The sequence below is a fragment of the Rhipicephalus microplus genome, chromosome 1 (genome assembly GCF_043290135.1).
Source record: "Rhipicephalus microplus isolate Deutch F79 chromosome 1, USDA_Rmic, whole genome shotgun sequence".
NCBI classification, from domain to species: domain Eukaryota; kingdom Metazoa; phylum Arthropoda; class Arachnida; order Ixodida; family Ixodidae; genus Rhipicephalus; species Rhipicephalus microplus.
In genome coordinates this window covers 191,003,044-191,014,495 of record NC_134700.1, presented here as the reverse complement: position 1 = coordinate 191,014,495, position 11,452 = coordinate 191,003,044, and the positions used below count along the sequence as shown (strand labels likewise).

At 45.0% G+C, this 11,452-nt stretch overlaps 1 protein-coding gene across 3 annotated transcripts in view; it reads right to left on the bottom strand.

Annotated features, from left to right (window-relative positions):
- Positions 1-1,135: 1,135 nt before the first annotated feature.
- Positions 1,136-11,452, bottom strand: part of LOC119178388 (E3 ubiquitin-protein ligase HECW2-like) — a 77,171-nt gene continuing 66,854 nt past the window's right edge. For all 3 annotated transcript variants that reach the window (XM_037429591.2, XM_075889109.1, XM_075889104.1), the window contains exons 23-25: positions 10,393-10,507; positions 9,910-10,108; positions 1,136-1,813 (exon numbers count right to left, since the gene is read on the bottom strand). In XM_037429591.2, coding sequence (XP_037285488.2) covers positions 1,702-1,813; positions 9,910-10,108; positions 10,393-10,507 — 426 coding nt within the window. In that variant the 3' untranslated portion in view covers positions 1,136-1,701. The remainder of the gene's footprint in view (positions 1,814-9,909; positions 10,109-10,392; positions 10,508-11,452) is intronic.

Below are 11,452 nucleotides of genomic sequence, written 5' to 3'. Positions count from 1 at the left end.
AAAACGAGAACACTCACTGTGTGCGCAAGGCAGAAAACCGGAAAGCTAAGGTGCGTTGAGAGCGGTTATGCCAACATAACATTTTTTGGAACGAGTAGCCCGGTAAAAAATTATTATTACAGTCCTAACCAACCACACTGTAATAAACCTATCACAATGTGTTCAATACAGTAATAATAATAATACTAACAAAACACAGAGTAGCATTCCTGACAGGACAACCCAACGTTGCGTTTGTAATTCACAATTGTACAATACTGCGCAACATAAAATACTCGAATAATGTTAATAATCATAATATATATATTCCTAAAACAATGATTAGATAACTGGTTAGGCATGAAGCTCTCTGAAGAGCTAAGTAAGCTGTATAAAATAACGAGTGCTCTCAACAATAAAGGAAAGAAACACCTTGTCAATACTATACAAAAAGTGGTGCAAGCTCGCTTCGCACTGGCGCAAAAGCTTCACAGTAAAATGCACTAAAATAGCTTGTTAATGGTATTAACACTTCACTGAATGGTGCCCTGAGAAGTACGATAAATAAATAAAAAACCAACACTGCTTTTTGTGCTAAATAATGTAGACCTAAAACGCATACACACACTGTTCAATGATAAAATGACTGCGCCACCCTCAGGAACTTCTCTACTGCATCAGCTGGCGTTGACAACAGCTGTCGGTACACTATAATTGACAAAATCACTGCGTGGCTTTCAGAGGCAGTGCACGCAACATTACACGCACAAACCGGTATGCAATTATTCAAACACTTATAATCTAAATTGGTCAGCATCATCATCCAGACACTCCTAGCACTGCAGACATTGGACATTATTCCTTGTAACATACCGAGATGTACAAAAGAGCGTTACTGCGAATGAGTAGTTGCCTCTCGCAAGATGGCGCAGCAAAACTGGGCAACGCCTTCCACCTGACACCCCTGTTCACTGCAACGGCATAACATGCAGATCCTATGGCAGATTCCTTTCTTGGCATCAACCACTTGGCAGGTTAAAAAAAAAAAAAGAAGAAGAAGAAGAGGAGGAGAAGGGGCATCTTGCACAACTGTAACGATGACTTCATGCAGGAAACCTGAACATGATCTGCAAACCCACTTTTTTCGCACCCCGCGAAAAAATTTTGGCGCAGCGCTGTTAACATCAATCTTTTCTACTTGTTTACTTCCCATGAAAAAAATCCTATACACTGATCACATTTTAAGACTAAACGAAGCACATAAATATCTTGTGCGCACTACTACCCAAACTTAAGGCACAGCTTTCACAGAAGCCAAAAGCCTTTTGCAATCAAGGTTCAAGTGTGAAACGAAGTGAAGGATGACCGCAAGGCGACTTGTGCGCGTTAAGTGCATCGTCGGGAGTGCCAAGCTTCAAAAGGGCTGTAGCTGTCAACTTAGCCCTCGTTAGCTGGCTTCTGTATTGACCAAATTTAAAAAGAAAGGAAAGAACACAGTGAAAACAACAACTTCCCGGCATGCTTTACAAGGCCGAGGCTGCTCTCACAAGGGGATTGTCGTCCGGGTGGATGGCTTTCCCGAAGAATTCGCAGCAAACATGGCAACCACTTCCCTCACCAAGGAACAATGATGGCAGATATGGTGCGAGCGCCGTGCTTTGCCATGATGTTTGGAGGTGCGGTGGACACCTCCGGCAGCACTTCCGCTATGTCTCTAATGACTTACTCGATGCCGAACGTGCTCGACTCTTCAACGGCCAGCAGCAGCTTCTCGTGGAGCATATCGAACGATGAATATGGGGGCAAGTCTAGCCTGTTGAAACAGGTGTGAGCCCTGGACAGCAGAAAAAGTGGGGGCAACTGTTTTGAACTTTGCAAAGAAAAGTTATTATACCTAAATACTATAGCTTTACAAATAGCAATAATTTGGGTGCGAAGCGCACTCAAATAATGAAGTTTCAGGGAGAATAGAATTGAATATTTTTCTAATATTTCACAGATATTTTTCGAATTCTCGGAAGTAAAATGAGAGAAGGTGCAAAGAATCTTTCAGCATATTCTAAATTACATTAAAAAAACAATTATAGCTTTGCAATGGCGCAACCTGGTGCCACTATACTGGGCTCATCGAAAAGACACTTTTCTGTCTTCAAATTTCCGACAGCAGCTATGTCCTCCATTCAAAAACAAGCATACAAAAAGCAAATGTTTAAGGTTCTATATGAGGCTTTCGATTGGCCACATCTGCCTCATTGCTCTAGCACAAATTCCCATTGGCCCCATCCTCGCTCTGAGAGAGTGTAGTCTGCTGCTTGTGTGTCGCAAGGTCACAACTGTCCACAATACTTATTTATGCGATCACACTCGATCTGTGTGCATGGCTCAACGATCCCTTCAGAGTATATTTATGCTTTAGTTTGGCACCTACGAGCAGAACCTCAATAATCAGAATACAATAGTGTGCCGCGCTGATCGTGAATGCATGCCTCGGCACAGGGGCTCTTCGATTTTTTAATTCTGGCTACCCGCGGGCTGCCACAACCAGCCAGAGTGTGCTCGTTTTTCTCGGGCAGCTCCATCCCTCCCCCGGGGCGCACTTGCGGTCGGCGTTCGTTTTTCTCGAGTTGGATGGTTCTGGCTACCTGCGGGGGGGGCCTGAGAGCCACCAGCAGCATCGAGGACATTGATTGATTGATATGTGGGGCCCCAAAACCACCATATAATTATGAGACACATCCTAGTGGAGGGATCCGGAAACTTCAACCACCTGGGGTTCTTTAACGTGCACCAAAACCCGAGAACACGGGCCTACAGCATTTTCGCCTTCATCGAAAATGCAGCCCCCGCAGCCGGGATTCAATCCTGCGACCTGCGGGTCAGCAGCCGAGTACCTTAGCCACAAGACCAACTATGGCGGGGCAGCGTCCAAGATGACTTAGTCGTGGAAGCTCTCTGGAAAGCTTTAGGCAGGTTTTGGGCTAGCAGACGCAGAAAAGATAAGATATGCACTCAACCTTTATAGAGTGCACCTTCATTTGTCATTACGCGTGGTGTTATCTTCTAAAGCCTGTTCCGCCATGCGAGACGGGGCGATTACGAGTAGTGGCGAGCGTTTGAAGCTATTGTTCAGTGCTTTAGTGAAGTTTCCAGTGAAGCTTCCTTGCATGAGCAATGCGGCTGTTGCCAGCTAATTCCGTCGTGCACATGCCTCAAAGGTTACGTACACGCTCATATGCATGGAGACAACTTTCGTGTTACTTTTTTCGTAGTAGTATACGTAGTAGTATACCTGCTTTTGTATACTTAGCGAAGATGATTGTGGTCCAACTAGCTCGCTCCATCGTATGTTTGCGCAAGTGAACCTCTCAAAAAGTTGACTACTCGGTCTTGCCCCAATAGAACAATAGAGATTGCGACAGTTGTCTTTAAGTGTGTGATGCTCGCTGGTCTCGAACGGCGTGCGAGCGTATTTCGATCTATGAGTCAGCATATATGGTACTCATGATAATATGTTACGCTAAAATGCATCGACGCGAGGAAAAAATACAAAACAAATGAAAATGAATTCAGAAATGTGTACATTAGGCTTGTGCAAGTAATCGGGTATCCAAATTCGATTCGAATAAAATTTGAATTATCAAAAATTTTGAATTATTCGACTGAACAAATAGATGCATACTAATCCGCATGTACACCCTGTAATGGTTGTTCCAGCGCAGTAGAAGGGTGGTAAGCTGTGAAAACACATATTCAGATGCGTATTAGCATATTTACTCGCATAATCCTCGCAATTTTTTTTGGCGGAAAACTGATGTCAAGTTGGGAGGTGCGATAATTACGTGGGGAAAACTTTCCACAAAAACGTACAGAGCAAAAAAAAGAAAATGAAGTGACCGCAAATTGGGATTCTCATGCTAGCAACCAACAGCAAGCCTTGAGAAGTGCTAATTAATACTTACCTCAATAATAAAAGCACAGGTTCAACACAAGGCAAGATTTATTTGAGACACAAAAGGCCCAAGCAAATAGTCGAAAATTAGAATATCATACGCTAAGCTTGTGGGCATTGCGGTAGCGTTCGTGGCTCAACCGGAACCGACAAAAGGCAAGCATAGAACATCAGCATTGGGCTGATGGCCATTCAACGGAATCATACGCAGTTGCCTTCTGACGAAATAAAGTTTACTATCAATCCCAGTCTCAGCCACACGGAAGGCCCGCGTCTTGGTGGCTTTCAGCTGCCGTCACCAGCAGCGAACACAAAACTCGTCGACTCTGAAGGGCCTACCGGCGGTCCTGTTGCCGTTGTTTAGTGCATGATCAATCACTTTCAACTTGAAAGCAGCCGAGTAGTTTCTGTATCGCCCCATAACGTAAAAACATTACGGACACAACGCACAAAACAATCCGCAATGCTGGGTACGCCCACTTGCGACTTTGGCTTGGCTTGCATTAGACTAGGTTGAATCACTGTGCAATAATTGTACGCTCTATGTTTAGGAGATGGCACCAGATGGCACGCGCTATCATCATCAGTGGCTGGAACGAGCAAACAACATTGTTGCGGCAATTTTCAGGGGTGCTCGAGGAAATGAAAAGAAATCGTATTTTTTTGGGCGATGTGGGTGGTGCGAGAATTATATGAGTGCGAAGATTACGCGAGTAAATAGGGTAGTTCGCATGTAACTTCTGGTAAAAGTGGTTTCACTGCAGTGAAGTAGCATGCGCCGTGAAAACGCATATCCTGAAGTTTAAGACATAACATATTTCACTAGGGTTCTATCGAGGGTCAAATCCTGCTACTATTCAACAATGCTTCCATTTCCTTTCATGCAAAAAAAAAAAAAAAATGCTATTTGCACAGGTGTTGCAACAACTTATAAAAAAAATATTGTGCAGGTTTGTTTGATCATGACAAATAAAATAGGCCCCTTTTCCCTTATAATATGTCATGAATATACTATTCGACCAAACAAACCCAAAATTCACCTTTCACACAAGCCTACTGTACATCCTTTTGTTGCCTATTTCATCGTCGGCTTTGTATTTTTCACCTCCAAGTAATAATGCAGTGCAGTATGTACAGTTATGACCTATAGTAGCTGAAATCAAAGCCGAGTTGCATGATATTTTGGAAGTGCAGTTTAGAACTGAAAAAGCGGTGCAGGCAAATGCCCAAACAAGTCTAAAACACGTCATACAGAGGTTTATTTAAAATATGACGCGTACTGGCGGTGCCGATACCGCCAAACGTTTGCAATCGAGACTAAAATGCAAGTTGGTCAATGCACGTTTGCGACATATACTACACGATAACTGAGCAAAAATATCCTCGGGCTCTTTTTGGGACATGATCACTATAGCGATATATTGTGTTGTTTTGTGCAGTGAATGTTACACGTACTAAGTAGATGTGGGCTTGCTGAGCTGCCAGCAGTGTGGCCGCTCAACTTGCATAGTTCTTGAGGCACCGTGTGCCTGCTGACTGTTTTGTTTGCCGATGGGGCAAGTTGTGCGTGATCTTGTCAACGAACCATTGTAACCCAAATGCATGTGCTCGAAGATACTCTTTCAGCTTTTCGGCAAACCTAGCCACATAATTTCAACCGGACAATGCAGAAAAAACCAACGCGCACGCAGCGCAATGTTTCTTTTGCTGCGACGATGGTAGCGTTTGTTTACGTTTACGCTGGCTGCCAAGCATTCGATTTTCCAATCTTCGGGCAGCTTCAGGGTTGTCTCGGGTTTCCCACACATGTGACCACGATGCTGTTGCCTGTCCTGACCGCAACGAGCTTGCTGACCCACTGGCTAGCTCTGGCTGCCAGAGAGCTGCTAGAGGTTTGGAAATCAAAGGTCCTCAGTGGGAGATCTCAGTTACCGGCAGTTCAGACCTCGAAATGAAGATCCCTGTGGGATAGCTCTCTGTATTTGCAATTTACCTTGGCGGATGTGATGGAGTGCGTGGAACTTGAAACAGGACGAGTGGAATTTGAAGTGCAGCCATGAACCAAGTTCGAAGTCGGCAAGGAAGAAGCTGGCAAGAATGTTAATAAATAACAAGAAATGACTGAAGCGCCACTTCGACACAGACGCAGTGTTGTTCAAAGCATGCACGAGACAGAGAAGAAGAAGAGTCGCAGCGGTGGCCAGAGGAAGACAAGCCACGCATCAGGGCGGTCGGGTTTCGAACCCGTGCCAAGGCTGATACCTCCATCGTACGATGACCTGAGGGGCTCCAGGACTACCAGGCTGCGCTGACGTTCCCGTGCCCGTGAACAGGTCTGAGCTGTCGATCTTCGAGCTCAGGCGGGGCTGTCCGGCTGGGACTCTACCTCGATGCCAGTGTGTGAAGTGCAGCGTCAGCTTGTGCAGCGTCCACCGGCAGCCTAGGAAGGCTGCTCCTCCTTTGGTTCGTGTAGCTGCCCAGTGCCGATGCCAACTACGACGACAACTGCATCGACCCCGTGCTTGGCACCCAAGCTCTTAGGCAATGACGTGGGTGAGACGCCACTCCTTTGATGTTCCGTGACACAATCTGTGTATAGAAACTGCGTGCTTAGAACTTTTGTCTAGGGAATAATATTCAGCTTCTATATTCCTTGGGAACTGTATTCGAGAGATAGAACTTGTGATATATGGGTTGAGTGTTCTCATTGCTTCAGACAGACTCATCTTTCGGGAAGTGTCCTGAGGTGGCTCCTCCCAATTGAACCTGCGCGTTGTGCGAAAAAAGAACGTTACATTGGTGTCCGCAGCAACAGGACGAGGCCGTTTGCAAACCTGGTTCGCTAGTCCAAGATAGCTTGAAAGATGAGTGCGGCTGAGTTTACGGCCTTGGCGTTACCTATAGGTTTATAAGGCGCAGAGTTGAAGGCATGGGTCGAGGAACGCGAAGCGCGCACTTTTGAGATGAGGGCTGCCGAACGAGAACAACAAAAGAGAGTGCTGACGGTACAGTTAGCGCGTGAGGAACTGAAGCAGAAAGCCCTTCTGCAAAAACTCGAGTTTGAAGAGGTATCAAAAGTGCAGTTAGGAACGAAGAGAACTGGTATGTCAGTGTTCAGCTGCGGAGAAGAAACGTTCGATCAAAGTGAGTTGTGCCCTTTTGGGGGTGAATGACCTGGAACCTTTGCATAGCATTTCGGTAGAGAATGACTCTCAGCTAAAGCATGGTAGAGAGACTGGCAGCCAGGCACTAATTAGTACGAGGTAGCCCAGTGATCATCTCAGGTCCGAAAGAGACAGAGGCTATGACGAATTAGCCACGAAAAAGGCTCAAGGCCATTCGCAAGTCATGTGGCCATCTGCAAATGTGCAATCAAAGACGCATTGACTTCGGTAGCACATACGCTGCGAGACAGCTCTAATGTATGGGCTAGTGAAGATGCCGAGTCTTCAGTTATACAGAGTGCAACAGAAAGCCAGTCGTTGGCCGTATGCTGTGTAGCACAAGCTGCGGTAGTGGATGACGTGGGTATGGTAGAATACCCCATAAACAAGCCTTCTCAAGTTGGAATGAAATTAATGTCTCGCGGTAGCGCAGTAACCAATTGCCCGAGAGAACTGAAACAGAGTGCGGAAGCACTAATTGAAGAACAAAAAATGGAGTCTCAAGTTCCGTACTCATTCTATGATGACGAAAGTAGCCGAGATGACACAGAATAAAGTGTTAGTCATGCTGAAGAGCAAAGTGGACATACAGCTGAACTGAGAGAAAGGAAATCCGAAGAAAGTCTTATTTTCCCAGTTCAGTGCTATTGAAGCAGTGAGGAAGGAAACTTGTGCTCTATGCTGCCTTACGCTGAGCAGGTCACTTCTTCTATGACACCTGGACCATTAATGGCCTACGAGTGCAAGCAAGGCATTTATGCTGTCTTTCAGGCGCTGTGGTACTGGCGTGCTTGGAGGCAACGCGTCCAACAGTATGGCAGACAATCCTGCATCAACGCTAGCAATTGGATGGTCGAGCAACTGATGTTCCATAGTTGTAGGTACAGGTGAGCCTACTGTGAAGGATTCTTTTATGGCCATTACATTCTTGCCTCCAGCAAGGTGATAAGGGCTGTTTCGCATCTTATGTGGGACGCTATAACTTGAGTGTCAAGCTGAAATTACCGGCGGCTTTTTTTGGATCTTGATTGTAGAACACGGAAGGGTATCTCTTGTATATAGTTGAGATTATAAACCCACATGCAATCTGCAGGGCGGCATGATTTACAGTTTTCCATGACAGTGTACATAAGTACAAAATAGCGGTGTGTGCAACAGGTCCATATTGATTTTCAGAACTTTGAAGTCCAATTGAGTGTATTTAGTGTTTCCAAATGTGGACATCGGGAGGATGTTTAGTGAACTGTGTGGAGGACATATATGTAGTGAATATGTGATGCACACTTAACAGCAGTTTTTTTATAAAAAAAAATTTAAATGAATAGGGGCCTCTGTGATGGAGTGCGCGGAACTGAAAGTGGTTGGAGTGCGTGGAACTTGAAACGGGGCGAGCGGAACTTGAAGTGCAGCCATGAACTAAGGTGGAAGTCGGCAAGGAAGAAGCTGACACGAATGTTAATAAATAACAAGAAATGACTGAAGCGGCATTTCGACGCAGACGCATCGTTGTTTGAAGCACGCGAGAGACAGAGAAGAAGAAGAGTCGCAGCGATGGCCAGAGGAAGACAAGCCGTGCATCATGGCGGTCGGGTTTCGGACCCGAGCCAAGGCTGATACCTCCATCGTCTGGTGATCTGAAAGGCTCCATGACTACCAGGCTGCGCTGACGTTCCCGTGCCCGTGGACAAGTCTGAGCTGTCGATCTTCAGGCTCGAGCTCAGGCAGGGCTGCCCGGCTGGGACTCTACCTCGAGGCCAGTGCGTGAAGTTCAGCGTCAGCTTGTGCAGCGTCCACCGGCAGCCTAGGAAGGCTGCTTCTCCTACGGTTCGTGTAGCTGCCCAGCGCCGATGCCAACTACGACGACAACTGCATCGACCCCGTGCTTTGTGCCCAAGCTCCTATGCAAAGACATGGGTGAGATGCCACTCCTTTGACGTTCCGAGACACACTCTGTGTATAGGAACTGCGTGCTTAGGACTTTTGTTTAGGGAATAATATTCAGCTTCTATATTCCTTGGGAACTGTATTCGAGAGATAGGACTTGTTATATTTGGGTTAAGTGTTCTCAAGCTATTGTTATTAAATGTTTGCATCAAGTGAACTTTTCTCTTGGGAAGTGTCCTAAGGTGGCTCCTTGGACCTCCCAAATTGAACCTGCGCGTTGTGCGAAAAAAAAAAAAAAAAAAAACCACAACGTTACAGCGGACTTCACGCAGATTGCAACCAAGCTTACTACTCGCAGTCGAGGCTAGGCCTAACTCTTCTCACGGCGCCGTTGTACAAGACGAAGCTGAACTTAGTGAACAAAAACATGGCGCTAGTGGACAAGCAAAAGCGATGAAGTCACAACGTGCTTTGTCCCAAGCAACGAATGGTGTCACCCCCTGGCTTCTCAGAATAATGAATGGGCATTTTGCTCATCGGCAGTAGATTCTCCGGCCAATCCCACCACGCAGATTTCTCTGAGCACCGATGGTAGTGGCTAGCAGTTTCACACCCAGCACTCCAAAGCACACGACCAAGCATGCTGACTGCAGAATTTCTGTTATCACAGTGTTATATACTTATTTTCCATAGTTCAAATAGCTTAAATAGTAAAATTTCAGCGCAAATCGAATACAATAGCAAACAGTGTTAAAAAATAGTCAGAAGTTAAAATATTCTCAATGCTACAAAAGACACTAGTACAGTCAAACATAAACTTAAAAGCCAAATGACATGGAGTTCTTCTGACTTCAGTTAGTGACAAAGGGGCGGTATCTAACAAGCCCTTGAAAGCAGGCAAGAGAGGAGTGACAAGTGCACAGAGGTGCATACCTTGGCAGGCTAGTCGGCTTGCCCCATTTTTCAATGCAGAACTTTCGAGGTCCGTTGCTTCCGCGCAGGGCAGCAAAGCCTTCGTACGGGATGCTCGAGGTGCCCGTGACAAATTGGAGCAGCCTCAGTCGGCGCTCGTTGTCGAATTTCTCAATGGCCATCCAGAACCACTGGATGACGGGGTGGCTGTCGTGGTAGCCTGCACCGCAAAACGTCTCATTCGAGATTCACAGTTTAGGGTGACCACCACTATGACAACAACAGCATCAGTGCTGTCTGATGCTTGTGTCTGCTAGCCTAACAAATAATTGTATCTCCACTAATGTAAGAGAGACAGCAGGGAGGTGGCATAAAAATAGGGGCTGACCAGAAATTGAGGATTCGGTACTTTGCTCATGAGAGACGACACATATAATGAACAAGAACTGCTACCCCGTGCGTACGTGATATAAACAGGTTCAAGCGAAACAGATTTTCACTCACCCGATCGGTATTCCGTATTCTTCCGCCAGTCTGCTGTGTCTATTTCTGCTGTGCCGGCAATCACCAACTCTAGCTCTCGGGCATCAAACACTGACACCAGGCGGGAGTCAACAACCTTTTGAAGATGAAAAACGTAACCATAGAGAAAATGTCAATTTTAGCCAATTTTATATCGTGCATACCTCTGGCAAACAAAGGGACACTGAAGGTAAACACCATGACCAATCTATGAACCTCCAACCCCATCTTGAACCAACGTTAAGCTACAGGCCAAATATGATACTACACTCTAACCTCATTATCTTATGCAAAAATTAAGTTTGTTATATCCGGAAATTTGTTATGAAGATATATTCCTAACACTATATCTATTGCAAGATTATTTCATCATTTCCTTCGTTATAACCAACATTTTGTTATATCCAGATTCCTTATATCGAGGTTTGAGTGTACTTCATTCACTCCCATGAGTTGATGCTTGCACACTGCTTTTCTTTAAGCAAGGATAAAAAAGCGCACGTGCTATTACAGGTCAAATGAATACAGACCAATCAAATTTTATACCTTAAATTTTTCCAATATTTTTTTCATACCGATTAAATAGGAAAAGACAAAATAGTTTGATTATACATGACTTTTCACTGTTATTGTATTGAAGGTCCAACTCAACTGTAGATATGCTATGCGAATAAAATTAAACCACAGAGACAAGTACTTTCTTGAGGCCATATAATTTATATGTAAATGTCAGCAGCAGATATAAATTAAATTTCAATTGAGAAAGGACATATTATGCAGATTGGTGGCTTTGAATATCATCAATTTAGCGTAGGCTAGCTTTCAGCCATTTGTAGCTTTCCGATATGTTTCCAAAAAGTGCTGTCCATACAAGTCAATGCACATCACATTACATCATCTTAAAAAATAAAAAAGGGGGAGGACGACATTACGTGTGTGGAGGGTAATTAAGCAGAACTGTCCAACATGCACGAGCTGCGATTCTGCGACTTGCACATGTAAGGCGATAACTAACTAAAAGGCTATTTCTTTAAATATTCTG